This window comes from Falco punctatus (genome assembly GCF_963210335.1).
Source record: "Falco punctatus genome assembly, chromosome: 5".
Lineage (NCBI taxonomy): Eukaryota > Metazoa > Chordata > Aves > Falconiformes > Falconidae > Falco > Falco punctatus.
The window spans coordinates 69,986,984-70,009,208 of record NC_137584.1 but is presented as its reverse complement, the minus strand read 5'-3'; the positions used below and the strand labels follow the sequence as shown (position 1 = coordinate 70,009,208).

Below are 22,225 nucleotides of genomic sequence, written 5' to 3'. Positions count from 1 at the left end.
AGAGCACCCTGATTCTTATGTTACAGAATATTCTATGATATTTGATGATGAGTCTTTTAGTAGCTTTTGTTGGGATTGTTTGAACTTGAATAATCTGATTCTTGACTAAGCTAATTCTTTGTATCACAGAGATTCTTTGTTTCCCTGTGGAGCGCAGTGTCAGCTTTGTGGGAACTCCTGGTCTGGGTCCTGTGCTATGGATAACTGTTAATGTGTTCAAATTGGCATGCTCACTCCAGAAAAGTCTAGCCATTTAGGGGACCTGAATAGAAGAATAGGGGGTAAAGGGCTTAACAGCCTCCCTGTGACTGTATTTGCAGTGTGAATATTCTCTCTAAGGTGTATATTAGAGTATCAATTTGTTTCACTTTTTAGGAAAACTGGGAAGTTTGTTGGAAATAAATGTAATGCAGTAGAAGTAAATTATAAATTGTTTGAATTGCAGTTATATGTAGTAGGCTACCTTGATTTGCTTTTTCTACATATATAGTATTTAAACTTTTCTATTGAAAAACACAGTAGCAATTCTATTCTAATCAAATGACTACTTTAAAACTAAAACACTGCTTAAAAAAATAGAAAAGAATGAATTTGCTGCACTGTTTATGCAGTTTTCACTGGAAGAAGTGTGATTTAGGAGCTATATATATCAGTAGTATATCAGAATCTGTGGCATGTCATTCAGTTTGAGCTCATTAATAAAGATAATAAAGAATGTCTTATTTGGAACATATAACTTTTGTTCCATTTCTTAGATTTCTGGTTCATAAAAATAGCAATACAAGTACAATTAACCTCATCTATAAATATAGTGCAATAATTTATCAAGGAAGAAGTTCCTTTTTAAAGTAATGCTGTTGATAATTCTTATAAGTCTATATGGATGTAGTTAGATAAACCCCAGATTCTAACAGCTAATACATTTGCTTGTGGCTGTGGCTACGTTAAAAAGGGAGGAAGTGTTTTACTAACTATGTATTAGCTTTTATCAATATATTTTATCAATATATCAAATAAATAAATTTGAATTGAGAACTTGAATGAAGTACATGATTAAATGATTTTAGCATTTGAAATTGATCAAATAAGATTATGATGGTCCCTTAGAAATTTTTCTGCTACTTGTGTACCTGAAGTTGAATCTTATAGAGATTAGTCCAGCTTCAATTATGTCTAAAAATAGCAGGGACAGGCTCAAGTTCTGGTCTTTGTCATTCCTTGTTACTTTATTCTAGTCCAGTATTTCTTTGAAATACTATGATTGCCATAATTAACAGAACGTTGCAACTAAAAGTTCTTAATCTGTTTAGTTTCTTAATTGTGGACAAACTGCAAGGCTGAACATTTTGGGTTTCCTAAAAATACTTTCAGGTCACCAAATGAAACAGTATTAAAAGAGTAAATGAAAAAAAGTTTTTTTTGGTAGAGGTTTGTTTCAGTACTTTGAAATGATGTATTAGATGTTATTTTTCAATTATATTTCTGAGACACGTTGTCCTTTTGCCCCTTCATGATTCTTTCATCAGTTTACAAGCTACTGAATTGCCAAAATTCAAGAATCACAGCCATTCAAAGTAGTGACTTCTTGGAACAGAAGAAAGATAAAATATTCTGTGGAACAGAAAATTACAGAAAAGGAACAAATTTGACTTTTCTTTATTACAACTTCTGTTGATTCATGCTCTGCTGTATTCTCAGTTTCAGAAATGAAACTTTTTATTTAACCCATACCACACTGCATCCTGAACTTACTTGGCAGCCATACTGCAACAAATCACTTAAAACTATACAAACAGTTTCTCAGGAATCAGTTGAAAATTTTTAAAATATATATATATATATATATATCTGTGTTTATATGTACTTGTATACATACAAACATACATATATATAGCCAAAACTCACAGAATTTAAAATTTTCTGGCTAGATTTTGTTTTACAATATTATAGAATCATAGACTCTTTGAGGTTGGAAAAAACTTTTAAGATCTTTACGTTATATTATGTATATTTTTTAACATTTGAAATTATATATAAAATCCTGCCTAAAACCAAAAAAAGAAACATTTTTTGGGCTTTTTTTAGACAATAGAGTAATACAAATATTCTGATGTGAAAAAATAGATAGTTGTACTTACTGCTTGCCCATTTTAGTTGTATAGTGATGAAATTGCAGATAAATGATGTAATCATAAGCCCCATTACTTATTGTTTAGTATGTGAGATGTCCTTGACTTGAACCTTAAAGCATAATCCTGGACCTCCTTACTTAGATAAAAATCCTATTGACTTTACTGGAATAAGAATTTCAAGGTATAAAATGTCTGTAAATCAATTAAGTTATTACACTTAACCCACTTTCAGCTTTTTCCATTACATTTTCCCCAAAATATCTTTTTGCTCTGCTCTTCTATCTGATTACAGAAAAGGGTAAATCCTGTAGAGACAACGCTCTCTGCTCTGCAAATGAATTTCCACATAAGTGCTAAGTTGTCTTCAGATGTGGTTTATCTTAGAGAATGAAAGTTAAATTGAAAATTAGGTATTCAGAGTAGCTTCAGACATTCTGTGCAACATTTTTCCACTTAATGTCACACTTCATGAAATACACTTTGAGGTATTGTGAATCATATTTTAAACAAGCAGTCTTTAAATGTAATGACAGCCAATAATATAACAGGATTTATAATAAATATTACCTTTTTTTTTTTTTTCCTGTAACAATCTGGTTTCCCTTATAATGTTCTTTTCTAGATGTGGATATGGAAAACTTACACTGTAATTTATTGTTTTGTAGGTTGGAACTTGGGATCCATTGAGTGGCCTTAACATGACAGAGACTCAGAAAGGAAAACCAGCAAACATCACAGATTCCCTGTCCAATCGCTCTTTAATTGTTACCACCATCTTGGTAAGCAATTATATTTGCTTTTCCAGAAATACAGTTGTGCAGGAAAGCTAATAGAATATGCTATACTAATTACAACAGTAATGAACAGTCTGTAGTATATGTTACACTTAGAAATTACTCTGTCATGAATGAATTCCAGTTGCCAAGCTAGCCATGGATATTTGTTCTCATCTAAATTGTAAGTAAGTTATCATGATTTTAGAATTATATTCATTGATTAATATTTTCACTTTCCTTATTATTGGCTAAATTGTTTGGTTCCTTCACAAAGCTGTTTAGTTCAGCACCATATGAGAGGGCAAAAGGTGTTTGTTTAAGTGTTTGGGCTATTAGCCAGGAAAATTTATTGCTTTCATTTGTTAATCTTAACACCATGATATTACCTCGAAGGAAAGTACAACATATTTAACATTTATTTTCATCATCGTTATTACTTAATTATTAAGTTGAAATTTTTGATCATACAGAAATTTAATTAAGCTATCATTTGAACTAGATCAGAAGAAACATTTTAAGTAACTTCTTTTTCATTTCCATTGTTGACAAATTCACAGTGGTGAATGAGGTATTTTTTACTTATAGTTACATATATTTAGTTATGTAAAAGTAATGTTCACTGATTTCCACACTATAATTTTGAAATAGTAATTTGAATTTCAACACAAATGAAAAACTTTTTGAAAGTGTCTGCTGCGTTTGTCTGCTGCCAGTGTTATTGTGAATTCGCAGATATTAAAAAAAAAAATATTCTTTTTTTCTTTTATTCTTTAATAAGCTTTATATACCAACATATATTTTGATATTTCAGGCTAGAATGGATTTTCTTAGGTACATAGATACACATGCCAGTGTGCTTCTAACCTTTTATATAACATAAGCCATATAATTTTGTCCAGTGGGTAACTTTTTTGTTACTTGTAAGGTCTGGTTTTATTTGAAGATTTATAAATTATATAAAATCTTCTGAATTACTTTATTTCATTGATTCCACTAATTTAAAAATACATACCTGATATATAAGTGGAATATGAATGACTCACTCTTTCAGACATAAGTTCTTATGCTAAGGCCAGCATAATTTTACCACAACAATCCCTTGTACTGTTAATTACCGTTTATAAACATATAATCTCTTGGGTTCCTTTTAATAAAATGTAAATGGACATCTTATAGTCTCTTAAAGGAAAAGCATGTTTTTCTAGGGTATTCGTATGTCTTTTATCTTCCCACTGCTCTTCACAAGTTTTCAACTTTTGTATATACAAGAACTACTCGATTACCAAGTACTGCTTCTTAGTAATTCCAGTTTACTGCCCCTATACTCCTGTTACATTTTATGCAGATATCCTGCCAGGAACATTCCACTGATATATAACTATATTTCACATTTTTTTCTATTTGCTTCCTGGAATCACTGCTTTCCAGAGTATAATCTTATTTCTATTAGTGACCAGTTCCCTTCATTGCTCAGTACTCAACCAGCCTTTTTATCATCTGCACACTTCATTAGCAATCACTGTATACTTGATTCCAGATCAGTGCTAACAATACTGTGACAAGGACCAATCCCTGCAAGATTACATAAAAAACACTCTAATAATTTGGGGTTTTCAAGCTTATTTATGTTTTAACATCTATCTATTGATGAGATCTGAGGTCATATACTGTATATATCATATTGATTTTGTATAGTGATACTTACATTTGCATCATTTTGTTTGAAAGGTAAGCTGCACAAATGTAAATAGCAGTGCTGTGAATGAGAACTGATTTTGGACTGATAAAGCTCACAAAAGTAGATTCCTGAGATTTATAATAGCAGCTGCTTTCTATAACCGAGAATACCCTTTCTCTTAAGGGATAATTTTTGTTTAGTGGTGATGCATAAACATCTGTCTTCTTTGCACATATCTAAATAAACTAATAAATAAAAGAAATATGAGGACTTTAAATTGATGTTACAAGTTGCTCACTTGTAACTGCCTTTTATACTTCAGTTATTGTTCAGTGAAGGTTTTGGTAATTGCAATAACTCTTTTCAGCTATGACAGCATTGTAAGAGTAGTACTCAATAATGAGATGAACCAAAAATTGTTGTGGTGCAGAAAGCACATGTACTAGACTGCTTTTGTAGTTCTATCTTTTTGTGCTTAATAAATAAATTTCTGTTGGACAGAAAGCATATTACTGAATATTCAGTCTAGAAAATACTGCTTTAAAAGAAGGCAGCTCATTCAAGCTCTCTACATAATTTTTCTATGCTGTTGTTTTCACTTTAACAATTCTCTGCAATAGTTTATCGTATACTGCCAGCTGTGGAGTCTTGATCAGTATTCTCTGCAGTTTGCTTTAACACTCACTTCTTTTTTAGAGATCCCAGTCTTTATTTTTCATTCTGTCTTCTGAAATTCTGAACGATACCTTTTTTCTTCTTTATATTGTAATCATTAAGATCTTTACAACTGGGAGTATACTCTGCTTTTCCAGTGGTGGCTGAGTCTAACAAAGATGAAAATATATTGATAGGCAAATTAATAATAAGTGAACTGCAATTCATAAATTCATCTACTGCAAGTAAGGATGAAACTATGTGGTCTTTTCTATCTCAGGCTCTTCATAATTCATGCTATAGCTAACCATCTGAAAGATTATTCCTTAGTTTATGAGCAAATCAGTAGCTCTATTCTAAAAAGGGGTCAGGGTTGCCAGGACTTCATCACTTCTCAGAAGTCTATTGGCATGTAGTTTTGGTGCAGAAGTATGTCTGGTTTCCAAGTTCTGGTCCCATAGCAGCCCAAATTGCCAGCTGAACATGTGTAGTGAAGCGATAGTCAGATTTTTATGGGGAGAAACATTTGAAAAATAATAATAAAAGATAGATTTTTTGTATCTTTTATAACCATAGCAACTTTGGATATCTCAATCTTTTTGACACTATTGTTTTATTTTATTTTATTTTAATGCCATCTGCATTGAAACTTCAGAATTCCTTCTACAATTGAAATTCTACATTCTATTTAAAAAACAAACAAACAACAAAAATCCTTTCAAGTTCATTATAAGGATTTCTTATAATTTGGTCCTCCTAAATTGACTTTGTTAAGAAAGCTATCAGAACTCTGATTTTATTTTTTTTTTTCTTTTGATCACAGGTATAAGTATCCGAATATTTTTTTCTTGTACATATTCTAGCATTACTGTGGAAGCTCTTTAAATCTGGAATTAAATTTTCATATTTATAAATGTATGTGCATAGTGTTTGTTTATTTATGCTAGAGAGCAAACCAGCCTGTACGTATGATACAAGTTCATTTGTCCTGTTCTGCTGAAATAAATGTTGCTTTCCTTTCCTTATAGCTCTTACGTACTTTTCTGTATCCACTTATATCAATGTTCTGAAAGAACTCACAGTTGTCAATTTTTTTTCAAGAAATGGGTGAAAGTTATGAAAAGTCTGTGATAATCTCAAATTTAGGAGTTTTTTGTTACTTCACTTTTGAAATATGAAATTGCATTTTATACTATAATTCACTGAAAAAAATGCTTTGAATATTTTAGAAGATAGAGTGGATTTTCAAAACAGTTTCAAAATGTAATATCACTACACTGTATTTTGTTAATAAATGCTGCTTTTTCAAATGGGTAGAAATCTGATGTTGTATAAATTCCATCTTGTATTCAAAATAAAGATATAAAATCAAGAAAAGCCCAATTTCTTAGCATCTTTGATTTTTTTATTTTTTTTTCAGGTATGCCACTTTTTATATTGCATACTTTCTCTTCATTTCTTTTGGAACCAAAAGACATTGACAGCATGAGTTTTTAACGGACAAATTTTAAATTAATATATCCAAAAAGAATAACTTTATTTTTTGTCTTTGTAAAGATGGGTCACTCATCTCTTGTACACAGAATTGCTGATTTGTAATTTTTTTTATTTCTTTTTTTTTATGGTATATTTTGAGGAAAGATACTGATGCAGGCATTTTCTCGTAGTTACCATTACATCATTCTAGGATGATTCAAGCAATACCTACATTTAAAGATAATAATAATATTTGGTTCCTGCTAATGTTACAGCCCTAAATAATTATTTTTCTCTCATAAATATTTTTGAATTTTATGTACTGCCACAGAATGATCAAATCTGTTTTTGTCTAGCAGAAAATCTGTAAACTTGATGGTTTCCTGTTTTTAGTTTACTCAGATGTGATTATATTTTCTTCAGAAACTAAAGGAATATGCAAGTCCTTACTTTCCAATTCTAGTATTTTTCTTACCCACCTTTTATATACTTTCTTGTCATGGTCAGTGTGTGCCTAAATGGCTCTCCCAGGTTTCTCATACCCATTTCAGTATCCAGACTCTATCCTTCCTGAACTTCTTTTCCCTTGTGCCTCAATTCCACTCCTCTGTCTTCAGCCACCAGTGCAGACTGTAAACTGACTGATTCTTGAAAATGTAGAAGAAATGTAAAGAAACCTACTTTAATGTGTTTCAGGAACTTTTCTGCTGAGAAAGGTAAATTAACTTGCTTTATAGTTTATGGTGCTCAAAATACGGAGTTTAATTAATGGAGAGTTGAAGCTGAAAAATCACTCTTATCCCGAGATCCAACATGATGTCTGTGTGCTTCTAATAACCTTAGAGGCCTTCAGACTTGCAAGGTATTCAGAGATGTTCTGGGCCACAGTGCTTGTTTGTATTTCAAACATAAAAGTGATGCTTATTAGAAAAAAATTATGAGGTTTGAATGGATTCATAGTGTATGAATGAGTACAGTGGGATCAGCACAAGTTAAAGTTTGACTCAGTAGAAAAAGGTCAATAAAACTACTTTTCTCCTGCTTGGTGGAAGCAGAAGGAAGGAAGGCCATTTATTCATATCTCTGGATAAAGACTGAGAAGCACTTTCTTTGTGTTCCAGGTTTACAACATCATCCCAAACAACTGCTCTGAAATAATTCTCTAGTGTTTCAATTCCCTTTTAATAAAATGTTAGTAATAAACCTACACATTTACATAGTGGCAAGGATCAGTTTATAACTCCAGGATTTGCACTTAACAGTAAAGGCCATCAGACTAGGAAGATGCTTGCTGTATTTATTGCTTGTCTTGTGTTTGCATTTTTTTGTTTGTTTGATTTTCCTTACAGTCTTTAAAAACTTAAGACACATCACAAGGAAAGAATGTTTTGCTTTCCGTTATGGTAAAACGTAACAATGTCTTTGATATTCTTCACATATCATGAAGACAGTATGATTCAGTTCAGCTGAAAATAGATTAGAAGAGTCTGCAGTGTTGTGGTAGTCTAATACTTTCATGTTCTGTGGTTTATTGAGTCAAGTTATTTTGCGTGAAATAGGCATCCACTCAAATCTGTTTTGCCTTACTGGAGTGGAAACCTAGTACATGTTCTTGGGATGCAGGTGAATTAATTTAAAGTCAAGGCAAAGTTAAGACTACATGGGGTGGGAATAAAGAAAACTTTGTTTTAGGAGCCTGACAAAATGAGGAGTGAAACTGCAGGAAAGAACAATTGTGGCTGAGTTCTTGAGGCTGTGATTTATCAAAGCATAGCTATGATTACACATTTTGTGACCCAAAAGGTCACAAAATACTAGGGAACCTTCCAGGAAATATCATAAAAGATGTCAAATAAGGGTATTCATAATTAATTTCTACTATAGGTAGTACAGTGGAGGAAGGCAACTTGGGTGTTTTTTTGTGTCTGGCCTTAGTTTCTCCTATTAGAATATACTGGCTTAAATGACTATTGATATGTCTAATATATTACATTGTTTTGATGATTGTACCTAGTGGATTGCTTCACCTCTCCCACTTGAATTTGGACTGCCAACTGTGAAACCCTACTGTGTATTTGTTACATCTGACATAGATGCTAATTAGATATGGCACCCTTTTAACTTCAGTATCCTTGGTGAACAGAAGCTGATGATTAAAATTCTCTGTTCTAACAGCAGCATATTTTGAAGGTGGTTTTCCTCTTCTCATCATCATCACTCCGTTTTCTTTTGTTTTGATTTTTTCAATGCTGATAGTAATATGAAAGTTCTAAAGTATTTACAAAATGCATATGTCCATTTTGAAAGTATTAATGAACAATCCATGTATTTGATAACTATCCATAAAAATTAAAATTAGAATAATTTGAAATTTAAAATTTATTTTTGTAATTTTGAGTAATATCTTTGTAGTTGAAATATAGTACAGCTCAGAAGAACAATTAAAGTAAAAATTTCTTGTCCAAATCCAAAAGAAAATGTATAGATCAAGAGAACCAAATACAAAAAACTGTATTAGCAAATTTTCTACATGCCCACATTTGTATAGAATAAGTGGGTTTTCATTTGTGTTAGTTGTCCATTTTAAACAATAAAACAAGTCTGTAAAAGTACAATATTAATTCAACACGTAGAAACATAAGACAATTTTTATTGTGTAGGGAAGCTTTTATGTTTGTGATGCAACTTATGCATTAAAAAGAAATACAGATAAATTTTGCAGGTAGAACACATGAAAATGTGTAATGGAAAATTGTTATATTAACATCCCTAATGAGAAAAGTCTTTGGAGATGATATACTTGCTGTGTATCATAGAAATGATGCAACTTAGAAATTTATTATGAAAAAACCAATACAAACATACAATCAGAAGAAAACATTTTGATTGTTTAATCTGGTCTTTAACACAATACAATTGAAACTTAACTTCTCCTTGCTGTTTCTTTTTGGAATCTGTCCAATTTTTATCTTACTTGATTTTTGGGTTTCAGAAAGCTATTTATATAAAATAAAGACTTTATGTAATCTCTCTACTCCTTAATGTATCCTCTTTTTCACATCCAGGCTGGTGCTACCACCTCTGATAATAGCATATGATAAGTTACTGTCATCTGATTATTTTGACTTCACTGTCACTGGAAAGAATCACAGTGATTAAGTTCATTAAAACAGCAGACATCTGTCACTTGGGGGTCATATTATTCTTGAACAAGTTTTGTAATTTTTTTTTCATACTGAATAAATAATTTCCAAGGATTTATTTTCTATTTAAAGATATATTTTTTAATCTACGTGCTACTTTATTCTTCATTATGACCACATCTTTATTTGCAGTAGTTTTAGTTTACTGTATTTGCAGTAAATTTTCCCAGAAAAATTATTGCTTATATTTAGTACTTTATCTGTGTTCTCACTTTTAGTACTTATCTGGCTTGGGGTGGGGCTTTTCTGTATTGAATGTCATTGAAGAAATTTTAGTCTCATGAGATATTAAATGACTATTTTGATCTTAAAGTGTTGTAGCAAGCTGACCTGTTGATGGAATTAAGTAAATAATTGCTCCTAACAGGGATTGTCAGGGTAAATTTATTTCTTAAAGCTATGATTTTCATTATTCTTTCACAAAGCTTTCCTTTAAAATGTTAAAATATACACTATTTTCTTGAGTCTGTCTTACCAAAATCTTTGCACAATATCTCTTTCTTGTTACTGTTCACCCAATAGTTGTGTTATTGGGGGAAAAAAAAAACAAACAAACAAACAACAAAAAACACCCAGATATTTTTGTCCTTACAGGTTGATGTAGGAAAATGTGTCAGTGTTTTAAAAAAGAAAGAAAGAAAAAAAAAAAAAGATGCATTGGAAAGAATCACAAATATATACTGAGTAGATACCTAGAAAGATTTTAACACTTTGCTTTTCAGAAGGATGACTTAATGTAAGGATTGCGGAAGTATTACAAGAATATTAATAGCTCATTGATTAGTCTCCTCAGAAAAAGCTTTTTTTCCATAACAAAATATTATAATTATTAAATAGTAGCATAAAGACTATTGTAGCCCTGATCCCAGCTGGTCAGAGTAAAGAATTATCAAGGAGTGTGGAGCTGCAGCTATGAATTCCAGAAAGTGTTTGAAAATTTTTAACAAAATGTAAAAAAGCATCTGTAGAACACATAATATGATTGAGGATTACTGTAATGTTCTTACAGGAAACTATGCAAGAATGTGTGGATGAGCTGGATGGCTCAGTTAAGAAATCGTGCTGTCCTTTAAAGCAGACATAAAAGCATGAACTGGCAATTATTCTGCCTCCATGATATGGCACATATTTAAATTCTGCCCTCATAGTTCAGGATTGTTTGGAATGAAAGATAGAAACAAAACTATTGTCAAGAATCTTGTCAAGATTCCATATAGACTGGGGGATGTGTGACTGTAAATATCTGAACAACTGAGAGATCTGTGTACATTAGCATTCCAAGCTACATAGGAATGCTTACAGAGGCATATATAGAATATTATACTCAGGAAGCACAAGTCTGAGTCTTTCTACATCTGAAACAGGGATTTTCTCACCTTCAGAAATAAATCTTAGGATTTAAAGTGTAGCTAAACAATTTTATTCAATATTTAATCTCAATTTAATGTGGGATAATGTATTTGAATTAACTGCTGTTGATAAAGAACTTCCAGATGTTTGGGAAAATTCCAAAATTGCAGAACCTCACAGCTGAAATGGACAATTTTTCAGTTGTCATGATTTCACTTTCTGGATGGTGAATGTTCTTTTCATATCAGAGACAGTTGCCACAGGTAGCTGTTTCCTTGGCATTTTTTGGAAGAAGTGATTGAGCATAGCTTTTTCTTCTAGCAAAACAGTCCAAATTCTAGATAATCTACTGTGGCACTTACATATACTTACTATTATAAAGTATCTCCTAATTTCTAACCTTTATTTCTTTTGCCAGAGTTTAGGGTCTGTAATTTCTCTGCCCTCTACAGAAAATAACTTTTCTGGCTCCTGTTTGCAACAACTTTGCATGTGTTGAAGGCTTTTACCTCTTCCCTCTCAGTCTGTTCTTTCTTAAGAGAAACAACGTATATTCTTTCACTCTTCCTATTTTGGAGACCTTGGTTCATGTTTCTCCTGAACTGCACTATTCAAAACTGAATGGAATACAGTAACTGAAACATTAGTAGTGTCAAAACCAAAAAATGATAGAGTAATTTAGGTGGGAAGGGACCGCTGTAGGTCCTCCAGTTCTGGACTACGACTTAAGGCAGATCCAAGTAGGTCAGGGCTTTTTTCCTCAGTTAATGGTGTGGTATTGTTGAGTCCAGTACATGATCCCCTAAAATATCTAGAACTTAATTTAATAGAGTTGTTACCTAATCAGCTCTTTTCCTGCTGAATTTCTGCAATTTATTATTCATCCGAAGTGTGGAAATATCCCCTAATGCCTTTTGAATACCATTATTTTTAATTACTCTTCCATTTTCTGAAACTTACCATTTTGAATTCTGATCCTACCCCATTGTAGAGTGAATACACATCCATCTTTTCTGTTTAATAAAAAGGAGAAAGATTTAAAAGTATTCTATAAAGAAATATCACTTATTATAACTCTCCAGATTGATAATGAATCTCTTTCAATGAAGTGCACATTCTGGACAGTCAGATTTTGTTCATAGTTTTAGGGACAACAGGATGACTTTGCTTATAACATGATGTGATGGCTTTCCTCAACTTCTTCCCTTCTCTGTATTCTTTTAGCTTTAGATTCTCACAAATTAAACAGCTTTATAATTTGCTTAGGATAAAAATACTGTTTTTCTCAAAGTTGCATTAATCAGCTTACAATTTCATAGCCCTCCTTTGTCCAATTGGTGAAGTTTCTTCTATTGGGAAGAGTTTAAAGATAAGCCTTTTACACTCTCCTTGAAGCTTCCATGAATTCTTAAAGGTAATTACTAATGGATTGAAAATTGCTAAAACTGGTTCTTCTGTGAATTCTTCAGGTCCAAACCTCCCAAAAATACTTAAAGTTTGATGACTCACTGAAGTTGTCTTTCTGTACTTTAGCCTAAATGCTTTTACATGTGTTTCTTGTTTTAATGCTATATTTTATTTGAGCCACGTTACCTTTTTCAGAGAGGATAGGCACAGGAAAATCATCAAACTGATTCTTTGTAATGTCATTTCATGGTTTTTTGTTTGTTTTGGGCAAACGATGAACTAGTTTCTAGAATTTTCTTTTATTCTTCCTTCTAGAATGTCACTTTATATCCTTAATATTGCCAGTTGTACAAAATTTGGCATTTTTACATTTGTTCCCGTATAAGTTTTATTTGTGTGTGTTTGCTTTTCTGTCTTTTCACTTCCTCTGAACTTCATTTTCTGAGTTTCAGTTCATTGAAGAATTCATGTTTGAGTCTTGTTTCTTTTTTCTACACTGTCTTTTGTCTTAGTATAGCTTCTGCTTGGCCAGTAGAGTGTTTTCTTTAAGGAATTCTTATTTTACCTGAAAAATTGTTTTCCTTACGGTTGTTGTCTATGAGGTATTTAGTATCAATTGTTGAGTTTATTAACACTGTTTTCAATACATAGTTGTTCTGTCACTGTCTCTGCTTCACAAGTGTTATTCAATGATTCTTGTCATTTAAATCACTTTCAGCTTTCATGTTTTCAGTCAAGCCTTTGTTCTTGTCAGTACTACATCTAGAAGAGTTCTCCTGGAGTCATTTGCCTGTCTACTGTTTGAAAAGTTTCTGTCAAAGCATCCTAGTAGTTTCTCTGGACAATTTATTTAATGATACATTCACTGTTAATTGTATGAAGATCAGTGGTGTACTTTTAAAAATATGGCCATAACCTTATTAATTTCAATAGATGTATATTAAAATAGAATCTCAGCAGTCTTGATTCAGTAGTTTGTTTTACTCAGAAAATATTTTTTAAGAAGCAGCGGGTGAACAGGTATATTCTGAACACACTTCCTTTGAAAGGAAGAGATCTCCCTGCTTTCTCCTTTGCATTTTTGGTTAAAGTTCCAGTTTTATGCAGATATAGTGCTTAAATCATGTGACACCTCAAGACAGATGTTTACATCAGGAATGCTAAAAAATCCTAATTAAAGCTGCCTGTAGAATGAAGTGCCTTTAACCCCGCTGAGTGCTGATGTGGACATTTAGGGCTATATGAATTTTCTTAAGTTACCCTGGAGAGTTTATCTGATTATTCATTGAGATTTGTACTTGGTACAGTAATTGCATTTACTGTCATTTGTCTTACTTTACTTGGTGCTTATCTTTTTATTATGGTAAAAATGAAAAAAAGCTTGTCTAAAATGTGAGCAAAGACTGAGTTGTGTGTTTAACCTATAAAATACAATTCAAATATTGGTGCCATATTGTACTGGAAAACTCTACCAATTGTTTTTTATCTTTATCCCTTCAGCTTTGTTTTTAAGGAAGGCTATAGTATATTGAGAAACAGATGTAAAAATCTTACATATTTTGCTAAATGTTTTTTCCCATAATTATGAATATTCTGCCAATCATTTTAATTTGTTTGCTGTTTTGTTTGTACACTACTTTACACAAAAAAGTCAATTGTTGTTTAAATTATAAGAAAAGAAATGTTTAAAGGGAATAAATCCAGTTTTCATGGAATGTATATCATAGGATTTTCTTTTTGAGATAACTTGTTTCTGGTTTTACTGTGGTCTTGTAAGTGGCAGCCTATAACTTGAAACAGAGCAGTAGGTGCTTTTGCTGACTTGGCCTCAGCCCGTGGGTTTTCTGTACTTTACTGAGCAAAACATTCTGAAAACCATTAAAACACTTGTGTAAAGAAAAGTGTAAAACCCAATTCTTAAAGAATTTGATTGATGTTTGGAGTTTTAATTACTTTTTTCAGTTGCCAAAGCACATTGTTACTGCATTTTAAGAAGCTTACAATATCCATCAAAACAATGCATTTAATATCAATGTGAAATGTAACTGCTAAGGAGCACATTTAAATCTAGCATTTATATGAATTCCTTGAAGATATGTCTGTGGTTAGGGTGTAATTTTTTCAAACAAAAATGAGAAGGAGGGTCTTTTGACTAACTTCATTTTGAAGATAAATAAGGACTTGAGACAGCTATAACCAAAAGCTAAAAGGATTCTACTTTTCACTTTAGCTCTTTGTACATGGAGTGGTTTCATGGCAGTGTACTACTTAAAGGTTAAAAAGAAAAGAAAGGTGTGGGGGCACTCATTATCTATTCTGCTTTTTTAATGATTACAGGAAGAGCCATATGTTATGTTCAAGAAGTCTGACAAACCCTTGTATGGAAACGATCGATTTGAAGGTTATTGCATCGACCTCCTCAGGGAGCTGTCTACTATCCTTGGATTTTCCTATGAGATTAGGCTGGTGGAAGATGGAAAATATGGAGCCCAGGAAGATGCTAGTGGACAGTGGAATGGAATGGTTCGTGAACTAATTGATCATGTAAGTTAACTTTTGGAAGCTTTCTAATATCCATTTAGATTTTGATTCTGTCTATACAAATTATAAAACTTTTATGATAGTATAAGTACTGTACTGGAAAATGCAGATGTTTAAAGAAGTAATGCAAGTAGATTCACATCAATGATTTATTTAGTGTAGAATTGGTGTGTTAAATGAAGACTATTTTACATCTCTGTTTTGCCTGTGGTCGGGGTTTGTTTCTGCCAAACTGGTTTAGCCCTTCTGTGGCACATGCCTAAGTCAAAATATGGAATAGGTAGTATTCAGAATTTATTTCTGAGAACAAATATTTTTTTTTGGTGACAAAACATAAATCTGCATTAATCAATAATCAGGTCTTCTTATAGTGGATATGAGACTTTGTTGTAAAAAATTTCTGTGTATGTAGTGTAAAAAATTATTTGATATACACAATGAAGAGGAACATATTTCTTGAAACATTAACAATAAAGTGCAAGCAGTAAGACAAAAATATCAACATATACTAAAGGAGCTAGATAATGCGATGTGTGTCAAAGAGATACCATTGCTATTACTTGAAAATGAGCAAGGCAGGCATAATTTTGTGTCCTTCAAAGCATACTTTTCCATTTGGTCATGACAGTTGAATTCAATCTCTTAGAAACATTTCAGTCAATTTGAAAATTATGTCATTCTCCCTTTTTGCACTTATTTGGGTGAATTGCTTGATATAGAGACATTTGATCAAAGAACCAAATAAAACATGTTCTGCACATTGCTGTCATTTAAAATAGGAGGAAGGGGAGACTATTTTATAGTTAATTCAAGTGAAACCTCCTAATGATGGCAGAAACTGAATGAATAGCTTGAAGAAAAATATTCACTAATATTGTTTCACTTTAAGATTTCAGCAGATGGGCAGAAAATGTTCTAATCAAAATATGCATATTACTAGGAGGGTTGTTATCTTTGTGCTTTCCTAGTAAATAATAATCTGCTATTGCTGTTACAACAGATGTTGATTATGCCTATCTTCACACTTTTAAGAAGAATGCATGGAAGTATTATATTTATATTATCTTTCAATGTGTGTATGTATTATACCTAGCACACATACATAGAAAGCAAACAGATATTTAGCTAGATTCTCTGTCCATCTCTATAGATGTGTATTTTCACATATGTATTAATGCATAGGTATGCATAGCTCTTAGATGTGATGGTTGTTAGGTGGTATCATCATCTGGAACTAATTTTCTATGATTGGCGTAGATATTGTGGAAGCATTTCTTACATAATTTTTCAGAAGCAAAGAAAAATCACATTTTATATGCTTTTGTTATTTAGCATAAAGCTTTCTTGAGCCAGCACTAGTATGTCCTCCTAAGCTTTTCACTAAGGTAATCTTGAAATAAAATGTCTATCAATTAGTTGCAGCATTAAGTATGCGGAACAGGAGCTTTTCCAATCCTTTCCTCTTGGTAACACAGAATGGAACACGTGCTTCTTTTTCCTATAGATAACATATATCTGAACTTACAATTTATTTTGCCTTTTGCAATGATGTTTACTTAGGAATTAAAAATGTTTAGATACTCTGTTAGTGTATCACAGAAGATGTAGCCTAACTTCTTAACCTGGATCATAACTTATACTAGTGCCTCTCAGTTTATCAATTGTTGAAATTTTCCCTTAATGTTTTCTCTGTTTTTATCTATTGAACACATGCAATTTATTTATGCATCCGTGCCCTTTATTTACATGCATGTTATTGGTACATTTTATTAGCCAGCAACACTTCAGACCTCAGAACTGATGCACAAGAAATCAGAGAATTCCAGATAGACAGCTAACACATTTGATGTAGTTAATACTTCACATGGCTCATTAGCTTAGACTTTAAGTCTTTCTTTTGCCTTAGAAAATATTTTTTAAAGTGTCAAAGAGGTTTTATTTTGTATAAAGTAGTTTATTAAACTCAATTACTATATCTTTTGGAAGGTAAAATGATTCTGCCTACACCTTTCAGACTGAGTTTCTAATTAAAATAGAGTACAGAATAAAGACAGAGTTCTGAAAGTTGCCATAGTAATTACATGTATTTGAAAATTATTTTTGAAAATTATTTTATTTTTACCTTCTTGTTATATTTTAGCTGTCAGTCACTTAAGTTCAGAAAAAAGGATACTATGCTGCAGTGTGTATCTTTGCAAAGGTAGTTCATAGAATTTGTAATTCAAGAATAAATAAAAAGGAGAATTTTAGTATACTATGTATGTAGAAAGGAAGATCCACCATTTATATAAAGATGAAAAGTATCAAACAGAATCTAAGTTTTTAAATAAACTGTTTAAATCTGTGCATAGTCACTTTACATAACTACTTGGACTCAAAAGTGTAACTGAAATGAAGACAATGCTATCTGAACTGAGCTCCACATATCATGTCAATCTCAGGGTTGAAATTCTGCAGTGTGGACACAGCCTGAAGCCTTTATGTCAGGCTTTGTGTGTTTTCAGTCTCCTTTCTTATAGTTTACCCATATTTCTTCTTTCTTTGACTTTTTTACTCAGTGTTCACATATGCCATCATTCTGATACTGGTCTCCAAAGAATTAGTAGTTTCCTTTTAAATAAAAGGTAAATACCGAAAGTGAAAAATGAGTTCAGTGATTCCTCCCCTTTGACAACTGAATGATAATGAATTCTTGCTGGAAAAAGACAGTGGTCTCTAGAGCCACAATTGGAAGAGAAATATTCACTAGCACAGCAAATATAGGAGAGATTTCCCTATGAAAACATTTTAAATTGGATTTTGCCAGTTAAGGAATCTGATTTCTTTGCCCCAATTTTCATTCAGTATTTTACCTCACTGTCTGGGTAATTCAGGAAAATGTTGTTAGCTATTTGGGGGAGGAGGAACTAAAATCCAGGTATCTCCATCCTTTATGGATGTATTCTTCATGAAGAAGTATTCCTTCTAGTGACTTGCTGCCTTTGGTTCAAGGAAGTTATTATAAAAAAAAATAATTTTTGCATTAGAAATTATTTTGTCAGGAGTTTTTTGATCAGTTATGATAAGTGTATTTCTCTTATTGTTTTGGGTTTGGTACTGTAATGGGTTTGCATGGCAAGATTTTTGTGGTGGGAGGGCTACAGGGGTGGCTTCTGTGAGGAGCTGCCAGAAGCTTCCCCCATGTCCAATGGAGCCAATGCCAGCCAGCTCTGAGATGGATCCTCCACTGGCCAAAGCCATGCCTATCAGCAATGGTGATAGCACTTCTGGTATAGCATGTTAAGAAGGTGGAGAGGGGGAGGGTGGAAATCTGCGCCAGCAGAAGAGAGGAGTGAGACCATGTGAGAGAAACAACTCTGCAGACACCAAGGTCGGTGCAGAAGGAGGGGCAGGAGGTGCTCCAGGCACCAGAGCAGAGATGCCCCTGAAGCCTTTGGTGAAGGCCATGGTGAGGCAGGCTGTGTCCCTGCAGCCCATGGAGGTTAACGGTGGAGCAGGTACCCACCTGCAGCCTGTGGAGAACTCCGTGCTGGAGCAGGTGGATGCCCAAAGGAGGCTGTGACCTGTAGGAAGCCTGTGCTGAAGCAGGTTTGCTGGCAGGATTTGTGGCCCTGTGGGGGACACTGCTGAAGCAGTCTGTTCCTGAAGGACTACACCCTGTGAAAGGGACTATCGTGGTTTAACCCCAGCTGGTAATTAAGCCCCACACAGCTTCTCACTCACTCCCCCTCACCCAGAGGGGCAGGAAAGAGAGTTCGAAAGGAAGGTAAAACTTGAGGGTTGAGATAAGAACAATTTAATAATCAAAATAGAATAAAAACGAAAGAACAATAATAACAGTGATGACAATAACAGTTCTAATAAAAAGAAGGAGGGAAAGATTAAAATCCAGAGGGAAAGGAAGACATGATGCACAATGCAACTGCTCACCGCCTGCTGACAGATGCCCAGCCTGTCCCCAGGCAATGATCTGCCCGCCCCAGCCAACCCCCCAGGTATATATACCAGGCATGATGCCCCATGGTATGGAATAACCCTTTGGCTAGTTGCCTCAGCTGACCTGGCTGTGTCCCCTCCCAATTCCTTGTGCTCCTCCAACATTTTCGCTAACAAGGCAAACTGAAAAGTCTCATATCAAAACCAAATCACAGCACAGCACCAGCTCCTAAGAAGATAATGAACTCCATCCCAGCTGAAACCAGGCCAGGGACCCGTGCTGGAGGAGTATGTCAAGAAATGCAGCCTGTGGGAAGGACTCAAGTTGGAGAAATTCATGGTCTCCCATGGGAGGGACACCCTGCTGGAGCAGGGAGGAAGAAGCAGCAGAAACAATGTGTGATGAGCTGACCAAACCCCACTTCCTGTTCCCCTGCACTGCCTGGGGGGAGGTAGAGAAATTGGGAATTAAGTTTGACCTTGGAAGAAGAGAGGGGTAGGGGGAAGGTGTTCTTTCTGATTTGAATGGTAATAATTTAAGCTAAATTCCCCAAGTTGAGTCTGTTTTGCCTATGATAGTAATTGCGGAGTGATGTCCCTGGCCTTATCTCAATCCACAGGTCTTTCATTATCATTGTCTCTTCCTTGTCTGGTTGAGGAGGTGAGGGATAGAGTGGCTTTGGTGGGCACCCAGCATTCAGCCAGGGTCAAACCACCATAGTACACTACATAGGAAAAGGAAACAAAATCTATTCAACATTTTAATTAAAAGAAGTGATGATGAAATTAAAACTTTAAGATCAGATGTTGAGTTTAGGATCATATGTTGACCCCCATTCAGTCTGAGGTCTTAAGAGATTTTCCTTTTAAAGACTTTTGTAAAGATTTGTTGTTGTCATGGATCATTTTGACTTTAATAAAATAAAATAATTCTAGGAAACAAGTTTTTTATCAGCTATCTTGGAAATAATTCTGCCCTTGCTACTGTGTCATGTCAATTGTGAGATACCAGGCAATGATACACATATTTTACATTTTTCTTTACTTGAATAAACAAGTGAAAGGCTTTTGTTAGAGAAAAAAAATAATAATTTCATTTTGATGCTATTCTCTCTGTCTTAATTCTCCATACTTGTGGTATTATTTTTTAGCTCTTTAGAACAGATACTACTCACAGTATGTTAAAATACATGTCAGGCTCTGCAAAATAATTTTCAAGTCTAATGTTAACACTTTTCTTGTCTCAAAAAGAATCAATTTTAGAATAAGATATCCTTCCACCAGCATCTGTTGAGCATCTGTGTCGAGCACATTAAATATGCCTTCTATTTTTCCCCATATAAATGCTAGTATTCTAAACGCCTGGTAATCCCAGGCAGATTTTCTTTATTTAGAGAACTACTATCTTCAATTTATGTTCATTAACATAGTAAAATATACTTTATATAAGTAAAATATACTTTATATATAATATTAAAATATAATTTTGATGTCTGCCTTCTCTGCATGTCAAATTCTTCACTGAGTTAATATTATGGCAAACTTGTTAATTTTGACTCATTAAAAACGTTTGTGAAACTATGGAATTTGAGAAGGTAAACAATGTGATAGTTTTTCTTAAACAAGGGCAGCATGTGTAATAGATGTGAAAAGTAATGTGTTGACAGTGCCTACCCTTACTCTCAGTGTTACTACATAAACAAGATACTAATAATTACAGATGTTCTCAAAAAGGATGGAGGATTTTGATAGGAAATCCTTTATTTCCAATATATTTTTAGAACCTATTTGACATCTTATGTCAGGCCTCATAAAATCAAATTAATCCAGAGCACTGTTCCATGGATTAGAATGTTGTACCTCAGAGGGGAAGACAGACTGTGAGAGACTAAACTCAGGATCAAATGCATAAATGAATGTTTTGGTAAAAGGTGCCTATTAGAGCGCTAGCTATGTAGGCTTCTGTTTTAGCCCATAGAGATCTACTGAAAACAATCATACCAGAGCTGAGAAAGAAATTTAACTTAAGTTCTAAAGCTGTGTCCAATGGAGTCATTCAGGTTAGATGCTCCGTGATCTCAAGCATGTCTGCATAAGGCAGCAGATATGACAGAGGACATCTGTCCTTTTCTAGAGCAGCCCATCTGAGGATAGTTTGGCTATACAAGGTATCTCTTATGCAGTAGACATATTCAGGAACACAAAACGCTTTTCTAGAACTTGGTCAGCTGAATTGCTCTTTAGACTCCATCATCTGTATTGATTAGATCTTTAGTGGCTGCGATGGAAATTTGAAGTGCTGTGGATTAAGCCAGAAGCCTACACATAAGTGTCTGGTGCCGCTTGACCTTCCTTAAACTGTCCAAGGCATCCACGTAGTGCTGGCAGATCTAAGATCTGTGGGACACCCTTTCATTGATGGAGCAGCGGCTAGAGGCATGGCGATACCATAGAAACTGTCAGAAGCTCTAGTAAAAATCAGAAAAGGGCCCGGAATACAAGCCCAGGCATCTGCCTTTTGGTGTTGTCTCACACTTAGGTCTTGCTTGAAGCAGCTGTGAGATTACAGTCTGTCTTTACAAAATTACATTTGTACTGCACCTGCTGCAGCATTCATTGAGTGCTCATCTTAATTTTTTCTTTAAATTGATCTCAGTTAATGTGAGTAGATAAATTCCTCTCTTAATGAAGTATACTAAGACTTTTCCAAATGCTGATCCTTGTTTATGCAAGTAAGCATAACTGTTTTCTTATGGAATTATGCTGTTTTCCAATTACTTGTTTTTTATTATTCCTGTCACCTCTCATGTTTGTATTAGAAACCAGAAAAAATAGGGATTACTGTGAGAAACTGTAATGTGAAGAACAACTGAGAAACTTCAGCCATTAAGAACGAAAATAATAATTTTGCCAACAGTGCCTTCATAACAGGGTTGGTTTGTTTTTTTTTTTGGTGTGTTCCTAATTTTTCTGTACTTTTAAATGGATAATTTAAGCTGCCTGGATAGAACTCTTGTCTTTCATCTGGTTGTATAGTTTGATGAAATATTATTTTATATAAGTTAATAAGAT

The 22,225-nt window shown here is 33.5% G+C and overlaps 1 protein-coding gene across 4 annotated transcripts in view; it reads left to right on the top strand.

Moving 5' to 3' along the window:
• The window catches only part of GRIK2 (glutamate ionotropic receptor kainate type subunit 2), a 454,658-nt gene that overhangs the window by 258,572 nt on the left and 173,861 nt on the right, over window positions 1–22,225 (top strand). For all 4 annotated transcript variants that reach the window (XM_080390031.1, XM_080390033.1, XM_080390030.1 and 1 more), the window contains 2 exons: window positions 2,798–2,911; window positions 15,014–15,220. In XM_080390031.1, the coding sequence (XP_080246157.1) occupies window positions 2,798–2,911; window positions 15,014–15,220 (321 nt within the window). The remainder of the gene's footprint in view (window positions 1–2,797; window positions 2,912–15,013; window positions 15,221–22,225) is intronic.